General features: G+C 44.0%; 2 protein-coding genes across 11 annotated transcripts; one reads left to right on the forward strand and one right to left on the reverse strand.

Annotated features, from left to right (window-relative positions):
• Window positions 1–1736: 1736 nt before the first annotated feature.
• Nfkbil1 (NFKB inhibitor like 1) lies at window positions 1737–20346 on the reverse strand. Of its 9 annotated transcripts, none has more exons than XM_077109693.1 (7): window positions 20036–20346; window positions 18238–18377; window positions 17466–17601; window positions 15606–15751; window positions 13816–14092; window positions 5858–6079; window positions 1737–5672 (listed from the first exon to the last, which is right to left on the reverse strand). In XM_077109693.1, exons 5-7 carry the CDS (start codon window positions 14078–14080, stop codon window positions 5083–5085), a joined length of 1077 nt encoding a protein of 358 aa, XP_076965808.1. In that variant the 5' UTR covers window positions 14081–14092; window positions 15606–15751; window positions 17466–17601; window positions 18238–18377; window positions 20036–20346; the 3' UTR covers window positions 1737–5082. The 9 variants fall into 9 exon arrangements, with proteins under 9 accessions (XP_076965808.1, XP_076965805.1, XP_076965806.1 ...); XM_077109690.1 differs by having other exon boundaries at window positions 17466–18088; XM_077109691.1 differs by having other exon boundaries at window positions 18008–18377.
• Window positions 15622–16759, forward strand: Atp6v1g2 (ATPase H+ transporting V1 subunit G2). Of its 2 annotated transcripts, none has more exons than XM_076858974.1 (3): window positions 15622–15727; window positions 15971–16071; window positions 16586–16759. In XM_076858974.1, the coding sequence occupies exons 1-3, from the start codon at window positions 15646–15648 to the stop codon at window positions 16757–16759; spliced, it is 357 nt and encodes a 118-aa protein (XP_076715089.1). In that variant the 5' UTR covers window positions 15622–15645. The 2 variants fall into 2 exon arrangements, with proteins under 2 accessions (XP_076715089.1, XP_076715090.1); XM_076858975.1 differs by having other exon boundaries at window positions 15971–15993; window positions 16628–16759.
• Window positions 20347–20358: the final 12 nt, after the last annotated feature.

Here is a 20358-nt window from a genome sequence, read left to right on the forward strand (position 1 = left end):
TGATGTCTCAAGACCCCTTGACTAACTGCTTTTTTCAGGAACTGGTAAAATTTTCCTCATCTGTTAAATTTGTGGGTAGAACTAAGAGATGATTCTTAGCTGTCTTCTGTATCTGCTCCTCGTGCCCCCTGCCTCCTTGGTCTCACCTCCCACTCATTCCTTACCGTATAATGATTTCTGCCACTCTACTAAATGGAAATTGTTTTCTCAAAATTGGTAAACATCTAGTTCCTGAACTCAAAAGACCTTTTCAACTCTTACCTACCAGACCTTGAGGCCCCAGATATAGCTGCCCAGTCTCTGCTTGTGCATCTCCCTTGCCCTACTTTTGGGGTTGCTCTCCGACTCCTCTCCTCTTTTGGTTCCTCTTCTTTGATCACCCTCTTGGCTCTTTGGCCACTGCACCCTCTCTCCTGAGGATCCTGTTTTTAAAGGTTCAACCTCTACTGGAAGAGAATGATGCCCAAACCTATCCCTCTAGCCCAAATTTTTGAGCGCTAGACCTGCTTGCTGGAAACTTCCACCTGAGTGTCATGCTGACCATCTCAAACTCAGTAGGAATTCTTTGGGCACTTACTTTACTACTCTAAGCAGATGCATCTCTATTATTTTGTTATTATTAGTATTATTTTTGGTAATGAGAAATTAAAACCAGGGCGCTTAACCATGGAGCCATATCCCCAGCAAACACCCCCCATCCTTCCTTTCTTAAATCTTTAGATGGGGTAAAGAAGTTGCAAAGGCTGGCCTTGAACTTTTGATCCTCCTGCCTCAGCCTTGAGTCGCTGGGTTATAGGCATGTGCCACTATGCCCAGCTGGCACTCCAAGTTGTTACTTGTGTATTGTTTGTCTCCCTTGAGCACAAGTTCTTTTCTTTTTTCTTTTTTTGGACAGGGTCTTGCCAAGTTGCCCAGGCTGGCCTTGAATTTACCATCCTCCTCCCTCAGCCTCTCAAGTAGCTGGTATTACAGTAGTGTACCATTGGGCCTGGCTAGACTGCAAGTTCTTTGACAGTGATTTTTTCCTTTATACGCATTGTCTAGCAGTTTACTCCTAATAGGTGCTTAATAAAAATGTATTGATTGTCTGAAATTACACCCAGCCATGCTCTTGCTTTTTGATTTAGGCCATCATTATCTTTTCAATCCCTCTGGCTCAAAATTTAGAGTAAGATATCTAGGACTTCTTTCCCCATTCTCACCACCAATCAGCTTTCATGTCCTTTATTTATTTATTTATTTATTCTAAAACCCAGGAGCATTCTACCATTGAGCTACATTCCAAGTCCTTTCTATTTTTTGAGACTGGGTATCACTAAGTTGTTCAGGCTGGACTGGAACTTGTGAACTTCCTGCCTCAGCCTCCAGAATTGCTGGGATCATATGCATGTGCTACTATGTGCCTAGCCAGTTGTCATGTCTTAATATTCCCTCAACATTTAAAAAACCTGTTCCATCTTTTAATGTTATTTGGACTTAAAAGAGAAAGAACACAAGTTTTGGAGTCAGATGAGCTTAATGCTAATTCCACCACTTTTTAGTTGTGTAGCTTTGGACAGGTTTCGAAATTACTTATTGGCCTTATTTTTTTTCATCTGCATAATGGATTCCATCATCTGCCTTTGGACAGATGTTGGTGGTGCAGGGGCAGGAAGGTATGTTTGATCCCTTTTCTTACCCTTCTTAAGGGGCATCACCCACACTCATATAAGACAGGAAAAAAAAAAAAGGACAGGTTAACAAGGGAAAAGCATAACAAATTTATTTAATCAAAATTTTACATGACACCAGTGACTTCAGAAATGAAGATGTAAATATCAGGAAAAACTGTCCATTTTTATGCTTGGAGTTGATGAAGAAAAATGAAGAGTGATGTAGAAATGTGACTGGGTAATAAAGGGTATGACCTGATGGACACAGAGCAGGAAAACTCAGCAGGCCTGTTCAGCTTCTTGTTGGCCCGTGTGGTATTCCTGTTCTTGGGTTTGGGGCAGGAGCCCTCTGGAATGAGGGTCTCATGATTCACTGCCACAGGATTTCTTATGGCCGGCTCTTACACAGAAAGGGTGTGTGTGTGTGTGTGTGTGTGTGTGTGTGTGTGTGTAGGCTTGAATAATATTTCTAAGTTTTTACAGCTGGCTTTGTGGAAGGATTCTAGTTTCTATGACCCATCTTAAAGGAGAGGAGTCTGGTTTTTATGACTCACTTTAGCAGTACGACAGGACAAGAGAAAGGCAGAGAGCCTGGCTTCTGAAGCCTGTTCCCTTCAGTTCGAAGCACTTATTCAGCATGCCAAAGCATCATTCTTTGGAGTATTGTGATCCGAGCCCCCAACAAGATTACTGATGGTAGGAAAAGGGCTGGTTAACACCTTGCCAGTATTCAAAAAGACAGTGATTTTCTTTTTACTACTGTGTGCACTTCCACAGCGCTGTCCTGATCCCCCTCTTCACAGCAGTTCTCATAAAGCCCAAATTCCTAACCTTGGCCTTCTGTGGCCCTTTCTTCACCACGTGCTTCCTCATATGCTGCTCTACCTCAGGACACTCATCTTGTCCTGCACATACCAGGCTTTCTGACTTCCCAGTCTCTGGTCAAGCTACTTTGTTTGCCTCTGAAGCCTTTCCATAGCTCTTCACCCACTGAAACCCCATCTGTTCTCTGGGGCCTACTCAGATGTGCTCTCCATCCTGTTTCCCTTTTCTATATCCAATGTGCCCTACTGTAAAGTTTACTTGGCCTGCCTTCAACCAGTCAATTAATATGGGTCTGTCCCCCTGTGGGACTTCAAACTTGAAGTAGAGTTTGTATTTCTTTGGGATACATCATGCTCAGCTGATCTGCACTGAACAGAATACTTTCCATATCCTTTTCCTAACATAACCCAAACATATCCTCACCCCAATCCACAGACCGACCCTCTTGAATCTCACTAGTCTCATTCTTAACCCCATTTCTCAAACTGAAACCTAATGCGTCTTCCACTAATACTAACTCCTAGTTCCAGCTTGAGAGCAGGGATACACAATCTTGCAACTCCCCAGTGTTTCTCAGTAGGCACTGAGTCACCCCTGGGGGATCCCTGTGGCCCCTCCCAGCCCCCACAGTGGTGGACAGGATGCCTGCTACCTGGCACCAGGGGGTCAGAGGAAGCCAGGGCCTCTAGGGCTCAGTATTTTTATCAGCCTAGGAAACAAGAGACATAGAAACGGAAATCATGTGGTCAGAGAAAGTGAACAGCCCTCATCTCAGGGGAACCCCCATCAGGGCTGGGGGCCAGACACCAGGGAGGGATGCTGAAAAGAGGGAGGTCTGGGGATCCATGTGTCAGGGGTCATCTTGCTTTGGTTTTATATAACTCTTTCAGAGAAGATGATGATGTACTTAAAAACTAGAGATATCTGAATAGAAAAACAAATGTGGACACCAAAGTTCTCTCTCAATTGCCAGCTCAGGGACCCTAACCCCAACTCCCCCCAACTACAAACCTGGGCTCTTTGCATGCCACTTCCGAAATCTCCGGTCTGTGAGAGGAACCGGACGCCTGGGTTGCTCACAGTTCGAAGTCTCTTCTCTGAATCACAGCAGCTTCCTCTCACAGCATCTTTCTCACCAGCCTCTTCCCCTCCTGTCCCAGGACATTGGCCTGGTTCTCTAAAGCCCCAAGGCTCTCTAAAGCCTCTTGCTAACTTCAGGTTTTCTATCTTCTCCAGGGTCTCAGGCCCATCCCATGTCCCCAGTGTCTTCCTCTCCCTATCCTTTACCACTCTCCACTTGCATTCCTAGGATCTCTTGTGTAGACCTGGGCTTGGGCTTGAGTCCTGACGATTAAGTTTTTGACTGGAAAGATTTTCATGTGGACATGCACATACCAGTGCACATCTGTACTTTTTCCTTTCAGTCCTGCCCTTTCTTTCTTCAAGTTCCCAGTTGTGTTCTAGGCGACGGCAGTTGGGTTAGGCCTACACTTCCTTATTTCCAGGAAGTTGGAGTAGGAGCCAAGTTCGAACAGTGGGAGAGATGGAGCCCCCTCTCTTCGTGGGAATCCTGAGTCCTCTTCCTCCATTCCTCAGAACCTCAACTATGAATTTTTGCAAAAAGAGATGTTTATGTGACAGACCAAGCCTGGGCTGCCCAGAGATAAGACTGGGTTTGGGATGGGGCAGAAGTTGGATGGAAGAGGGCTCCACAGGAGGGACGGGACTAAGAGGCTTGAGGGCAAAGCTAGCTGGGAGCTCAATAGCCCATCTAGCCATAGGGGTGGATCTCTGGTTGCCCAAGAACAGACAACCCAGGTTACATAATTTGGCTCTTTCCGCCTCCTTCCGCCGCATCTAATTTTAGCAACCGAAATTCCCTCCCCCACAGGGCTTTTCCTCCATCCATCCTGCTTCTCTCTTCTACCTTCGGTCTCCTCATGGTCCCCAGCCCTAGCTGCCCCCTACTCGCTCTTTCAGTGACTCAGCAAAGGGAAAGCCCTGTGTTAGGTGGAGGGGGTGTCAAGTGGGGAGAAGGATGTGGTTCTGCTTGGTTAGCTGGGGGTGGTGGTGGTGGAGGGAAACTGGTTTTGTTCCCTTTTTTGGCCTATGTTCACATCTGTTTCTCCAGCCACAGAATGCAGAGTGGACAGAACCCCAGTGTAGGGAGCAGAGTGATGAGGCTGGGGTAAACTAGGCTTTCTGAGGGCTGACCTCGAGAGTAGGCAAGCAGAGGGCTTCTGGTCTCCAGTTGATGGCACATATCAGTGCGTGCGTGTTTGTTGCAGTTGTGTAGGAGCTGTGGGTTTCGGCTGGCGGGTGGGAAAGGAGATGTCATGGGTGATGAAAACCATACTGATGGAAAAAGGCAGAGGAGACTCTGGGAGTGAGACGTGGAACCAGGTCTTATTAGGAAATGGCAGAGTCAAGAGCAGCGGTAGAGGCCCATTTGCCACCACCCCCGCTAGTTACAAGTTTCGCTCCCACCCATATCCTCTCCACGTGGCATGTGCCTCTTCCTTTTGCGTCCCCATCCCTGACCTTACCCTTCCTCCTGCCCACCCCTGAGCCTGCATCCCCACAGTTTCTTGTTCTTTCACTAGAGTTACTTGAGGGCTTCTGCATGGCGATTGAGGGCCTGAGAAAGGGCTGTCACAGCTCCCATTACACGACCCAGCTCCCAGGTCTCAATCTGGCTCCGGAATCGCTGCAGGAATCGGTCAGGGTGCCAGCGAACCTGCTGAACCCTCAAGTACCTTCTTAGAGCTCCCTGTTCCTCCAATGGGGGGCCCCTGGCCACCAGAGCTGCAGCCATGGCCTCCGGGTCCCCTCCCCCAGGGCAGGGCCAGGGCACATCGCCAAAGCGCCAGAGGCTGCCCCTTCCCACCCCTCTGGGCTGCTCTGCCCTGGGCCCAGCCCTGGTTGGCTCAGGCCCTTGGTCCCCTTGAGCCTCCTGGGCCCTCCTGGCTCGGCTCTCACGCAGTTCTTCTTCCTTGGCTCGGGCTCGCTCTCTGAAGAGACGCTGTTCTTCCTCCTGTTGTCGCCAGCTGTGACTGGAAGTCTCAGCTCTTGGGGGTCGGCAGGATCCCTCTGCTTCCCGATGCTGCTGTTGGCGCTTCTGGGCATGTTCCCGGGCCAGGCGATCTGACCAGGCTGAGAAGGACTCGGGTTCCTGGGTCTCACGGGAAGCATCATCTGGTTGGGAAGGGAGATGGGATAGTTGAAGAAAGGCTGTGAGAAGATGATGGGGCAGGAGAGGCAAGGAAGTATGGTGGGGGCGGGGGGAAGGCAGAGGAACCCAGGGTGAAGTGTTCATGCAGGGGGACTGAAAAAATGACCGATGGGGGAAGAGTAACTGTGAAAGGCGATAAATTCCTCACCTTCAAACCTCCCAATGACCTCCTGCCACTCATCCTCCAGCTCGCCTTGCAGCTTCTGCCTCCATTCCCGCTCTTTGGAAGCCTCATCTTCTTCCTCCTCTTCAGCAGAATCCCATGGGGGGCCCCAACCCAGAATTTGCCCAGGAGTCTCCCCATCCTTATTCTTTATTCCCATGGCAGAGGGACAGCGACTCAGCAGTGGTAGGAAGAAGTCTGTGTAAGCTATGGGTGGGGAAAAAACAGCAGAAATTAGCAGGGACTCCAAACCTCAGCAGGACCTCAATCTTGGAATTATGCTAGTTACTCATACTTCCTTGGTTTAGCACAACAGAAAGGATGGCCCATCTGGATGCCTCTTGAATATTAGGAAGAAAACATCCCTAACAAATATTCACTGTTAGTTTACAGGCACTCACTCTAAGACTGATAGTTTAAAATGCTCTGACCTGGGTTCCCACAAACTATTTTGGTGGGCTCAGAGTTCTACTGTGTCAAATGACATTTAAAAAAAAATTTTTTTTTTTTTTGTAGTTGTAGATGGACAGAATGCCTTTATTTTGTTTATTTTTATGTGGTACTGAGGATCGAACCCAGTGCCTCAGGCATGCTAGGCAAGTGCTCTACACTGAGCTACAGCCCTAGCCCATCAAATGACATTTTTGGGATCTGTCTCTAGTTAGGGTTACATCAAAGTCCTTTCACTGTATTTTTACTTTTGGCTTGAAAATGCTGTCACTACATATCCCCTGTTGTGTTTCTCACCCCCAAATTATAGATCAGACTGGCAAAATATCTGAAAGCCCTATTCTGTACCACTATAAATACATAACTATATTTCACATCACTTTTTTATTATTAAAGCAAGTTTATTTATTTATTTATTTTGCAGTTGTGGGGATTGAACCCAGGGCCTCTCATATGCTAGGTAAGCACTCTACTACTGAGCAACATCCCCAGTCCCTCATATCACTTTTTAATATATTGAATAAAATACATGTTTTCAGGGTAATTTCTCTCAGCTAGCCTTCCCCAAGAGACAACAGAAATGAAGCAAAGGCCAGCAATGAGTTGATCCACATAAATGTGTTCAGGAGCCAGGCAGATGGCACATACCTGTAATCCTAGCCACTCAAGAGGCTAAGGCAGGAGAAGCACAAGTTTGAGGCCAGTCTGGGCAACTTAGCAAGATCTTATCTCAAAATAAAAATAAAAAAGCTGGAGATGTAACTCAGTGGTAGTACAGTGCTTGCCAAACATGTGTAAAGCCCTGGGTTCAACTGGAAAAAACAAGCTCTTTCCAAATGACTACTCACCTAAGGCAGTGTAAGGGGCCTAAGACACAGAGCCTCTCTCAGGAGCTGGTAGGAAGTAGAACAGGGACTGACATTCCCAAGCATCCCTTTCCCTGAACCTTGACCTCACTACGTATGTTCCAGGGCAAGTAGAGTGCAGTGCTGCTTGTTTCACTCCAACCCAGGCACCCTATTCTGGGACAAGCTCATCTTCTGTGGCCACCAAACACCTCTTTCGCTCAGAGGACAAAGGGAGGTAAGTGAGGCAGCCTCCCTTCCTGTGAACCTACTTTTTCCTAGGGTAGGAGAAATGGGTCAGCAGGCCTTACATCTTTATTTGGTGGTGCTAGAAAGAACTGCTTCCCTGGCAGAAGGATGGCACAGGGAAAGGATTGACGTGTCACTACCAGAAAGGCAAGGAAACAAATGGGTCCATCTTTGGTTAGCTAAGGCCCCCAAACTACTCAAACTATATCAGGGCGAGGGGAATGGGCACTTCTCCTTAGTATTGCTGCTGTGACCTGTCACAAGCCCTCTTGACTTCCCACCCAGCAAGTACTTGGTCCTGTCTCTCAACTGCTTATTCCCACCAGGGCTCACTGCAGGGGTGTGTATGTGTGTTCCTTAGACTTGCACATTTTTTTTTTTTAATTCATAGATTTTTCTTTTTTCTTCTTCTTCTTTTTTTTTTAATGGTACCAGGGATTGAACTCAGGGGCATTCAACCACTGAGACACATCCCTGGCCCTATTTTGTATTTTATTTAGAGACAGGGTCTACTGAGTTGCTTAGTGCCATGCTGTTGCTGAGGCTGGCTTTGAACTCACGATCCTCCTGCCTCAGCCTCTTTAGCAGCTGGAATTACAGGAATGCGTCACTATACCTGGCTAATTCATAGATTTTTAAGGAGTAAGGCTTCCAATTAGAAAAACATGATCAGTAAAATGTGCTACAGAATATCCTACAATCACTATAAATGATGTTTGTTTGTGAAAAGAGCTGGCTACAAAACTGCTTATGGGATCTGATAACTGTTAAAAATAGAGACACACACACACACACACACACACACACACACACGAGAGAGAGAGAGAGAGAGAGAGAGAGAGAGAGAGAGAGAGAGAGAGAAAGGGGGGGGGGAGGGAGAGACCCATCAAGTTGGGTGTATGCCTATAGTCCCAGCTACTCAGGAGGCTGGAACTAAGAAGGATCTTTTAAGCCCAGAAAGACCAGCTTGGGTGACATAGTGAGAACCCATCTCTAAACAAACAATTTAAAAAAAGAAAGAAAAAAAAAGAGACAAAAATCATATAATTGAAGAAAACAGACGGAAAAAAAGTAAAAATTCTCATCTCTGAATAGTAAGACTACTGGGTTTCCTTCCAATTTTATTTAATTGATATTTTAATGTGAAAGGGCTAGACTAAATAGAAGACTTCTTTACTTTTTAAAGAAGGAATAAATAAGAGCTACTAATAGTTTATTGCTAAATTATAGCTATTAACAGTTTCCAGTCCTGTCCTGGTGTACATTAATGCATACATATGATAAATTTACTCAAAGATATGTGAGCCACACTATACATATTATTTGACAACTTTTTTTTTCATTTAATATCTCATTCATATTTTTCCACAGAAATACAAAATCCACTTCATTCTTTTTGATGACTGTGTAGTTAGTGTTCCATTGTGTGTACAAATCTCCTCACCCCTGACAGACTTTGTTTTCAAAACTATTGTTTTTATACATATATCTCTGGGGACTTGTGACAGTATTTGCGTGGGATAGATTTTCAGAAGTGGAATTTCTGAGTCAGTCAAAAAAAATGTGCAAAACCAAAAAGAAAAGGAAAAAAGGCATATATGCAATTCTTCTAAATTGTTTTCAATATTTGTTTGTGCCAAGAATACATAAATAAGCCTGTTTTCCTTTGCCAAAAATGTTATCATCTTTCCTTAAAATTTATTTTTAATTGGTGCGTTATAGTTATACATAAAAGTGGAATTCATTGCCTCACACATGCTAGGTAGGCAAGTACTCTACCACTGAGCCACAATCCCAGCCCCCCAATTTTAATTTTTTATTTTCAAACAGGGTCTTGCCTTATTGCTGAGGCTGGCCTCAAACTTGCAATCCTCCTGCCTTAGCCTCCCAAGTCACTGGGATTACAGGCCTGCATTACTATGCCTGCTACATCATCATTTTATTTTTAAAGAAATAAAACTATCACAGATAAAGCTGACTTTCTTTGATACTGCCTTCTAAGTTTTATTTATGGGAAGGGGTTACAGAATCTAATTATTTATTTTTAAATTTACATACACACACACACACACACACTTTAGTTGTTGACAGTTTTTAAGTTTTTAAAAAGTTTTTTAAAAATTTATTTATTATTTTTTAGTAGTAGTTGGACACGATAGCTTTATTTCACTTATTTATTTATATGTGGTGCTGCCAGGATTTTGCAAATGCGAGGAGAGTACTCTACTGCTGAGCCACAACCCCAGCCTCAAGTTGTTTTTTTTTTAAATATTTTTATCTTTTAGTTGTAGTTGGACACAATACCTTTATTTTATTTATTTATGTGTGATGCTGAGGATCAAACCCAGGGCCTCACATGTGCTAGGCGAGAGCTTTGCCACTGAGCCACAACCCCAGACCCAACCCCAAGTTTAAAAAAAATTTTTTTTGTAGTTGTAGATGGGCAGAATGCCTTTCTTTATTTATATTTTTATATTTATTTTTTAGTTGTAGTTGGACACAATACCTTTATTTCACTTATTTATTTTTATGTGGTGCTGAGGATGGAACCTAGTGTCTCACGCATGCTAGGCAAGCACTCTACCTCTGAGCTATAGCCCCAGCCCAATAGACCTTTATTTTATTTATTTATATGTAGTGCTGACAATTGAACCAAGTGCCTCACACATGCTAGGCAAGCACTCTACCACTGAGCTACAACTGCAGCCCTAGAATTTACTTTTATAAGAAACAAAGTCTCACTATACTGTCTAGGCTGGCCCCAAATTCTTGGGCTCAAATGATCCTCCAAGTAGCTAGTACTGTAGAGGATCACCACATGCTTAGCTCTGGAATTTCAAGTTAGGTGTGAGGTAGGACTCTTTTTTCCTCTAGATAAGCCAAATGTTTCAACATCATTTATTAAACATTTTATATTCTTCTAGCATTTGAAATGCCACCTTTATCATCAATTTATCAGTATAGATCAATGTTTCCCAGTGTTCATTAATTAATATGTTGTACATCCATACTAGAAAAAAAAAATGAAAAACTTTTGTGGAATAAAAAATTTACTTTGTCTTAGTGATGGAGGCACTTGCTCCTTCCTTATCCATAAAAAGGCATGATTTCTACCTTACAGGTACAGACATACTAACTGGTAAAAAGAATGCAATGTTTTTCTTTTTTGTGGTGCTGCGGATCAAAACAAGGTTCTTGCACATACTATCAATGAGCCACACCCTAGCCCTGAACATAATTTCTAAAAATGCAAGTATCACAGATGGGCAGAGTAGTGTATGCTTATTATCCCAACTTTTTGGGAGACGAAGGTGGGAGGATCATTTAAGCCCAGAAGCTCAAGACCAGCCTATTTAAAAAGACAAAAAAGTAGTATCAAAATTTTATACTGATTGAAGATTAACTGAGGCCCAGAGGAGGAAAAGGTAAAAGTCGGTGAGGTAGTCAGAGAGGGCTTCAAGAAGGAGGTTGGGCTTGAGCTGGTAAGGGAGGATAACGCTTAGCAAAGTGGAAATTAGGAAAGCAACATTTAAGAGACAAACAGATTTGTGAAAGATGTGTTTAGGGTCATTGAAGGCAGAGAGCCACATAGCTGGAGTCATGGGTCTGTGGCTAGGCAGCAAGAGGTAAGGCTAGAAAGGCAAGTAGAACATAAACCGGATGCTTAGTCATTGTAAAATGGGGTCAAAGCTTGTTTCTACTGCACAGATCAAAGTGAGTAATTGATGTTGAATGTATGGTACTATGTTAGCACAGAGCAGAAGTGCAGTGAATGTTATATTTAAAAAAGAAGAAACAGACTGGCTTTGAGTTTTATTCGTTTTGTAAAAGACTGAGAAAATGACCCCCTGCTTCTCAGTGTTCACTAATTCTTGTTCTATGTAAAGGATGGTTATTGTTTCATTAAGGTGTGTTTACTTAGGGGGTAATCTGGCAGCTAATACCACTTTCCCATTAAGTGATGGGTTCTAAAAGAAGTCATCCAAAGCCTAAAAGGTAGGAGCCCTTCACTTGCATCTTACTGGGTATAACTCAGCCAGCTGTTCCAGCATGAACTCGAGCATCCCTCAGACTTAACATGGGAATTAGGGGAAAAAAATCCTGGCAGGGGATTATGGGCCATTTAATCTGTTCAAAGAAGATCCTTTCATTTTACTAAGGCAGGTGGTTTCTAAAATAGTTGGCTGAATGAGAAGGGCCTTCTAACACAGGTATTAGAAGGCCACCTCGTGGCAGAGCTGGCAAGGGACTGGGGGAAATAAATCCTGAGAGGATACCAAGTTATGGGAGTGAAAGCGGTTGTCCCCCTTTAGAATCCAATCACCTCACAGCTATGAGATTTCAGGCTAGTTCCTAACCTCTGGGCCCCCCTTTCCTCATCTGTAAATTGTATAATATCAATCTTACATGCTTCTTAGAATTCAGTATAATGAAGGAAATGTCTACCACATCATTACAGACATTTTTATTACTGAAAAAGCCTTAACGAATTATATAAAAATAACATACATATCATTTAGGGGGTGTCAAAACTGCACCAAATGTTTGGCTCACTTACTCATCACAATTCCCATTTTAGAGAGGCAAATTAGGCTCAGAGGTTATGTTGCACGTCTCTGTCCTCCGTAGAGCTGAGATCTATCTGGAAGCAGCTCTGCCTTGTGGTAGCCTGCTTTGTTGCCTTCCAAAGCCCTGCCTGTTACAATATCAGCCAGCCAGTTAGATATCTGTACTTGGTAAGCCTCCCCTCTTTGTTTTTAAGTTAAAAACAAATGAACAAAACAAAAACAAAAAACAAAACAAAACATAACAACCAAGTCGGTTCAGAAGCACATGCCTATAATCCTAGCTACTTGGGAGGCTGAGGCAGGAGAATCATGAGTTCAAGGCCAGCCTGGACAATTACAGTAAGATTGTTTCAAAATAAAAGCTGGGGATATAGATCAGTGGCAAAGTGCCCCTGTTCAATCCCCGGTACCAAAAATAAAATAAAATAAAAAATTAAAATATACCAGCTATCTCACTTGATATACTGAGAGGATACCAAGTTATGGGAGTGAAAGCAACTTATGTTAAGCAGAATTAAAGGGGATTTAAGACCGTATGGGAGAAGAAGGGGTTCCTGTACATACCTGGAAACCCAAGGATGGAAAAATAGCAAATCAAATTAAATTAGCATTGTTCATCTGAACATAGAGGCTTTCCTCTTACTCTAGAAGGAAATCTCTAGATGTAGAAAGGGGTTTCACCTTTGATTTTGGTAAGCTATATTGCTACAGAGCTGTTACCACTGCAACTGCAATATAAACAGGTTCCATGTCTGTATCTCAGGATCAAAGGTTTTTCAAAACTCAGATGTTTTGAGATTTGATAGAACTGATCTCAAAATACATATACTGTAGATTAGGTATCCCAGGGGAGTCTGGGCAGCCCTAGTAACCAAACACATCAATGTTTCTGATATGAAATCTCTGAATATTGACATCAGTGGGATAAAAAAAATCAGAGATAGCCTCACTTTAGTTCGGATTAGGTTTTTGTCACCAAATGAGTTTTGGTGGCAAACTGATAAAAACTTGTTCCCAGAGTGTTTCTGAGGTTCAGAATTGTGTGTAAGGGAGTACGTACTTGTTGATAACAATAGGAACAACCACTACCAGCATCTACCAAGTGCTTATCAAGTACCAGGCATTCTAATTATGCATTATGTTGATTGATTCTCAAAATATACGTCACAGCCTGAATATGAATGTGGGCGCAATCACTATATAATTCCATAATGTATAACACAAGACACTACATAATTAGGTTGCTTGGATTATAATCCCTGTTCTACAAATGAATAGCTGTATAAGTCTGGAAAATGATTTAACTTCTCTGTGCCTAGTTTCCTCATCAGGAAAGTGGGGTAAAATATCCATACTTATTACCTTGTAGAGTTATTGTGAGGATTAAATCAGTTACTTTATGAGAAATATAGGGTACACAGTAAAGGTTGTTATTTTAATTCTGCTCATTGGCAAACTAAGCCTCAGGACAATTTAATAACTGAATACACAGCTATTAAGTGTGCAGCTGGGATTTGAACTCAGGCAATCCAACTTCAAAGCCTACCTTCTATTCTATTTTTGTGCTAAACACAACCAGTCAAGAAACAAAGTAGCTACTAAACTGCAAAGATGTGAAATTGGAAGAGTAGTTGCTGTTTTGGGAATGTCAGGCTCTTTAGACAATGGTATTTCAGTAATGTAAAGGCACAAACCATGGCCACACGCCAACCTTGTCAATTGCCTCCCTAGGTTCAACTGACCAAATAACTAGCTTGTTTCCCAGCTACTAGTTGGCCTTCACTTCTGATGACCATCACTCATGACCTTGTTCCCCACGAGGCTGACTCACCATCGGGGCCCTGGCGGGCAGCAGCGTGCAGCGCCGTGTCCCCATGGCGGTCCTGGTGGGCAGGGTCAGCCCCAAGGCGAAGCAGCAGGCACAAGGCAGGAGCATCATGGCGGGCACAGGCCCGATGCAGTGGTGGGGGCTGCCCAGCATCCACATCAAGGCCTGGGTGTCGCTGGAGAAGGGCCTGGGCCCGGACCAGCCGTCCTGCAGACAAGTAACGACGGAAGCGACGCTCTCTGCGTTGACGGCGGGAAGTGGAGGCCATGGAACTCTTGGGCTGAGAAAGAAGGGAAGAAAGGCAGCAGTCAGGACTCCAGCCTTGGCTGGTCCCTCCCCCTCCATCTCAGACATTCCCTTTTAGTTCCCTGTTTCTTTTCACAACTGCAGTAAAAAATGAGGCCTATTGTACTCTTATCCTTTACCAGATTATAGGTTCGAAAAAAATTTTTGAGTGGGGTTAGGGTCACAGATTTAATTTTTTAACGTAAAATTTGAGAAAAAGATGCATAATTGCTTTAAGGTTCAAAAGCCCAGGTAAATTTAAAATTTGTTTATAATTGACTTTGAAAAAAACGAATAGGGCCTGATGGTGGAAATTTTATCAGGAGAAACTTGAATTTAAAAGTCACAATTTCCAATAATGATCTAGAAATTGAATATAATGTACCCGGCAGACAGATGTAGAGGCTTCTTCCTCTGGGACCTGGGGGGAGGGGTTATTCATCAGACCAGCCCCCCCCCGCCCCTCAAGTACCCCCAGAGCTGTAGGCCCAAGGCCTGTGTTTAAGACGCTCCGAGAAGGGAGGCGGGAAGGGCGGAGACACTCCAGGCTGGCGGAAATGGCGCAAGCACAGACGAAGGTTTAGGGTGGAAATGAACTGTAAGGCGTATTGTCGGAAGTCGTTCTGCCCCGAACCGGTAGTTACTCGGTTATGCCTCCGGAGAGAACTGGGAACTTAAGACAAAGGTTCCTCCATAAACCGGAAGATAGGATGAGAAGCCGAGGCAAAGGCGGGGTAAAAAAGGAGGGCTATTTGGAGGTTTACCCCTGTCCTCACTCAACTGGGAGGAGAAAGGGCATGGTTAGGTGATGGATGGAAAGATAAAAAGATAAAGAAAAGAGGGGAGGTAAAGATAAGATAAAAATCATAGTGAAAATGCAAAACCAAAACCACAGTTAAACCGAGAACAGGGATAGATCAGTAGAGAAAAACGGACACGATAAGACATAAAAAGACAACTGTAGCTGTAGCACAGGGCAAATGAGATAAGAGAGATCATTACAGAAATTTGGACTTTAGAAACATGTAGGAAAAGATGGAGATAGAGGGGAGAGAAAAGAGAAGTCCAGTACATCTCTTTTCCAGCACGCGTCGCATGATAACATCCTTACCTTCTCACCTCATTTTCATTCCCTCTGAGCCTCCTCTGAGACCACTGATCAAGTTCTCCTCCTCCCACCCAAATACTCCCAAATATTCCTCCCTTCTCAGTCTCTATTCCCATCCCTAGACTTTGGTGACTGGAAAGATCCTACACCTGTAGAGAAGTTAACCGGCAGGTTTGGACCTGGTCTCTGCTGCTCCCAAGCGGTCCTTTTGGGTACTGCCTGAGAGAGAGGTAGGAGAGGAGGACCATCATCAGTGGGAGGATCAGATTGGGGGAGACAACCAATGCAGGAGACTGAGTGAAAAGGGGAGCACTAAGACCCAGGGGTAGTGGAGGACTGCAGCAACGAGCTGGAGGAGGAGTAGCAGTAGGCATTGGGGGTGGGGGAAGCCATCTGATACCTTGGTCCCCTACGAAACAGCATCAGCTCTAAGGACGGAAATGGCCAGTCAGTCCCAGGGTATCCAGCAGCTCCTGCAAGCTGAGAAGCGGGCTGCTGAGAAGGTAGCAGATGCCAGAAAGAGTGAGTCGCCTCTCCCTTAGAAATCTGGAAGGAAAATAAGGGATGGAGATTAGCAAACTCAAGGCTTTTAGGTCGAGAGCTGGGTGCTGAATGTTGGTTAGGAGGGAAGAAATCGGTGGGTATTAGAATCTAACACTTGGTTTGGCTGAGAGAAGGCCAAACAACTTTCTGGAAGGGATTGACCCCTAATATCACAGTTGGTGGGGGATCCATCCTATCCACTGTCTTTTCTTCTGCCTCCAGGAAAGGCTCGGAGGCTGAAGCAGGCAAAGGAAGAGGCACAAATGGAAGTGGAGCAGTACCGCAGAGAGCGAGAGCAGGAATTCCAGAGCAAGCAGCAGGCGGTGAGTTGTGGGGTGGGGGGAGTTTGGACAGCACCCACCCAGTTGCAAGTTGGTAGGAGCATGTTGTGAGGTGTGTACAAGTGACTAGGCAAGAAAATACTATGGTAGAGGGCTTAAGGGACTCTGGCAAGGCTCATAGTGTTGGTAAAGCTTTGAGATGATATGTAAGAGAGTCTGGCAGTTTGAAGGACATGAACAGCTTGGGGGCCAGGGGAATCTCCACAATCTGTGTGGGGTATGATAACATTTAGGGTGAGGGCAGAGTTTTATGGTCAGGGGTGGTGAGGTGGTGGGGACTTTACAATCTCTGTTTTAGGATGAGGTTGCATGTCTGTTCTTAGAGAACAGGGGATTGTGTTGATCTCTTTGATATCTGGCTATTTCTGTGGGATGGGGACAGTTTTTGAAAAGGCCTTTCTTTTTGGCTTGCTCAGGATCTTCCTCTCCACATGCCTGGACCTTTCTCTCTTCTGCTTTTTTCTTTCTCTCCTCCACCCCTTTTCCCATCCCCCAGGCCATGGGCTCCCAGGGGAACCTGTCAGCTGAAGTGGAGCAGGCCACAAGGCGCCAGGTACAGGGCATGCAGAGCTCCCAGCAGAGAAACCGGGAGCGTGTCCTGGCCCAGCTTCTTGGCATGGTCTGCGATGTCAGGCCCCAGGTCCACCCCAACTACCGGATCACTGCCTAGGATCGACTATGGGGTCTGACTCCTCCAGCCAGTTCTCCTCCTCAAAGAAATCTCCCAAGTCAAATCACCTTCCCTTGCCTAGCATGCATAAGCCTTGGGTTCAATTCCTAGTGCCAAAAAAAAAAAAAAAAAAAAAAAAAAAATCACCTCTCCATTCTTTGGAAAATCTGGGAACCAGAATCCAATATTCTCCTGTGAAACTTGTAAATATTCTGCTCAAACCTGAATTTATTTATTTTTTCAATTTATGTTTTTTAATCCTCACTGGATCCTTGTAAGTACCGAAGTCATTCCCTTCCTTCATGTGAAGGGTGGAACATGGAGAAGTAGGAACATGGAAAGCCCCGTGACTTCAGAAAATGGCAGATCTGAGTTCCTTTCTCAACCCTGCCACTTGTTGACCATGCAATTGGGACAGGCTACTTAATCTGGAATCCTCAATGTTCTCCTCTATAAAAACTGAAATAATAATGCCTACCTTGTGAGATTGCTTCAACAATTAGGAATCATTCTGTAAAGAGCTTAACATAGTTCCTGACAGGTAGTAGTTATGATTCAATAAATGGCAATCCCATGACATTATTCCCACCTCTGTTCACCTACCAAAACCTAAATACTGCTATTTCCTGACTTCTGCCAGTGTCTCTTTAATTTTACTCATTTCATTCTGTGTCCTAATAATTCTCTGAAGAATTGTTCTTCTTACCTTGCTTTCCCCAGAGACCTTATGGTCTCTGAAAAGAGTAAATGAACTGGGCCCAGTGGCATATGCTTGTAATCCTAGCTACTTGGGAAGCTGAAGCAAGAGGATTGTGAGTTCTGGGCCAACCTTTTTTTGAGACCTGTCTCAAAAAAAAAAAAAAAAGAAAAAGAAAAGAATTAAAAGGCTGGGGACGTAGCCTGGCAACATAGAGACACTAAGTTCAATCCCCAGTATGGCCCTTCCCCCCCGGCAAAAAATTCTTAATTTAGCCCCTCTATTATGTTCCAGGTAGCTATGGCATCTCTCAGCTTCTCGTTTTGTATCACTTAAGATGGCCTTTCTCTTTATTGGATTCCCCTCTCTTTCTGTTTCCCCAAAGACTACCAGATGCTCACTGCTTCCTGAGATCTAAAGTGATATGTATCCCCCATATGCATGACTTTCCTCTGTGTATCCTTAACACCTTGCTCTCCCTTTGTAACAACAAGAGTCAATAAAATAAGAGCAAATCAGTTGGTGAGTTGAGCAGCCTCCTTTTGCCTCACTCTCTTGTTCCTTTGCAGTCACTCTCTTATTCCATGTGTACATATTCTCGAAACACCAAAAGAGCTGTCCTTCGAAACTTTCTGGAGAAAAAAAAGCAAATGGCACTTCATTATTTCTCTAAAGTGCAGAGAAACACATGTGTTTCTTTGCTTTGGAGTCTGAGGATTAGAGACAACAACTGGAAAGAGAAAAACTGGAGTGTAGGAACAAGCACTCTTTCCCCTTTTACCTTGTTTTGCACTCAAGAGTTGACATTATATGTTTATGTGTTGTTTCCTCTGTTATGTAAACTCTGAGCACAGGGCTGTTCACTGCTGTGTCCCCAAGTCCTAGGATAGTAGTTGGCACAGTGTAGACAGTTGATAAATACTGTGAAATAAATTAAATAATACTTAGGACTCAGAAAACTGCCCTTCTGTGATACCATCCTATGATTATTTCTCTTCACCACAGAGGATAAGCTTTCTTGTCAAGGCCTTGAACTAATGAGGTAATAATCTATACTGTGTTTATTAACAAGATTCTTTAAGCAGAGAGGCAGGATATGATAGAGAATTAGAGATGTTTACATCTTGGCTGTTACCTAATAGATGTATTTTTTTAATTATTTTTTAGTTGTAGTTGGACACAATATCTTTATTTCACTTACTTGTTTTTATGTGGTGCTGAATATTGAACCCAGGGTCTCACATGCGAGCACTCCATCGCTGAGCCACAACCTAAGCCCCTACTAGATGGTTTGCTTTGAATATTTGATTTACTTCTCTATTTGCTTAGCTATAAAATGGGAATAATGGTAGCTACTTCTTAGGGTTAAATAAAGAGGGGGATGTCAAATGTTTTAGGAAAAAAATCCAGGCTGAACAATAGGGCTGTTGGGGTGGGGCTAAAAAACATTCTGCTCTAATGAACATTAGAAAGCTTTACAACCAACCCTCAAGCCCTACTATTTATTTTTTGTAACTGGCAGAATCTAGATCTTGTTTTTTTTTTAAGAATTTTTTTTTTTTAAGTTGTAGATGGATACAGTATTTTATTTATTTTTACTTATGTGGTGCTGAGGACTGAACCAGTGCCTCACGTATGTGAGGCAAGCACTCAACCACTGAGCTACAGCCCCAGACCATAGGTCCTATTGTTAAAGAGCTGGGGCCTTCTGAGAAACTGAGGCAGCACGAAGACCCTCTTGTCAAACCCAATTCTTGTGATCAAGTCAGAAAGATTTCAGATATGTAGCTCAGAGTAACAAGAATGAGTTTATTGAAATGACAGGAAAAGGGAAAGGGGACACTCTCAAGGGAGAGAGTGGGTCCTCTCAGAGTGAAGAGAGACAATATGCCCCTCCTGCACTACAATTTATTGGGGGTTGGGGTGGGCAGGGAAGTTTCCAGAGTTCTGTCCAGGTCTTGACTTTTGACTGACAGCAGAGTGACATCAAACTTTCAAATCTTCATTGCATAACAATTCTCACCTTGGCCCAGGCAGAATTCTAATTGGTTCTAATTAGATTCTTCATCAATTCTAATTAGATTCTTCCTAATTTGGAGGAATTATCCTTATCTTCTATAATCTGGTCTGTGAAAAGGGTCACAAATGTCTCTCCCTTCAAAGTAACTTGGGTTCCTCTTGTAAATGCATTTCCTTACAGATAACAGGTAGTTTGCTGAGGAATGCGACATAACCTGTTCACTTAGGCCAATCACTTAGGCCAGGCACGGCTGCAGATAAATTGCTTTTTGGCAAAGAAAGCATGTAGGGGTCAGCAGAGTGGGCCCATTTTATAGTACTCTCTTAAACTCGTGTTCCCACCATCCTCATTTGTTTGTCCCCTAAGGCAGTGTACCACTGGGCTGACACATTCCTTATTTACTAGCCTACTTCACCAAACATCATTTTGGGAAAATACTACCTTACGTCCTCATAGCTGGGAAAGGCACAGAGTATAACCCTCAAGCACATCTCACTCCGGTCTCCTGACACTTGCCCACCCTTCACCTGGAGTCAGACATTTCTTAGCGCAAACCCACCGTCTCCAGGTCACCTTGACTACCAGGCCAAGGACCCCGTGGGAACTCACAGCCCCTGCCGCACTCGTTCCTCGCGCGCCCACGGAGGTATGCCCAGAGAGAAGACCTGCTTGGCAGAAACTTAAACGAAGAGATGAGGGGCGTGAATAGAAGTGGACAAAAAACAGCAGGAAGAGAAGTTAGTCTCCTTATGTCTTGATTTTGGCAATAACGGAGGAGTTAGAAAGGGCTTTAACATTTTTTCTGACAGGCATTTTCCAAAGGCAACCCCAGAGCGCGCGGAGGTAAAGAACAGCGAAAGGTCCTTCTTCCGGCACCATGCG

This window comes from Callospermophilus lateralis, chromosome 6, assembly GCF_048772815.1.
Source record: "Callospermophilus lateralis isolate mCalLat2 chromosome 6, mCalLat2.hap1, whole genome shotgun sequence".
In the NCBI taxonomy this organism is placed as follows: domain Eukaryota; kingdom Metazoa; phylum Chordata; class Mammalia; order Rodentia; family Sciuridae; genus Callospermophilus; species Callospermophilus lateralis.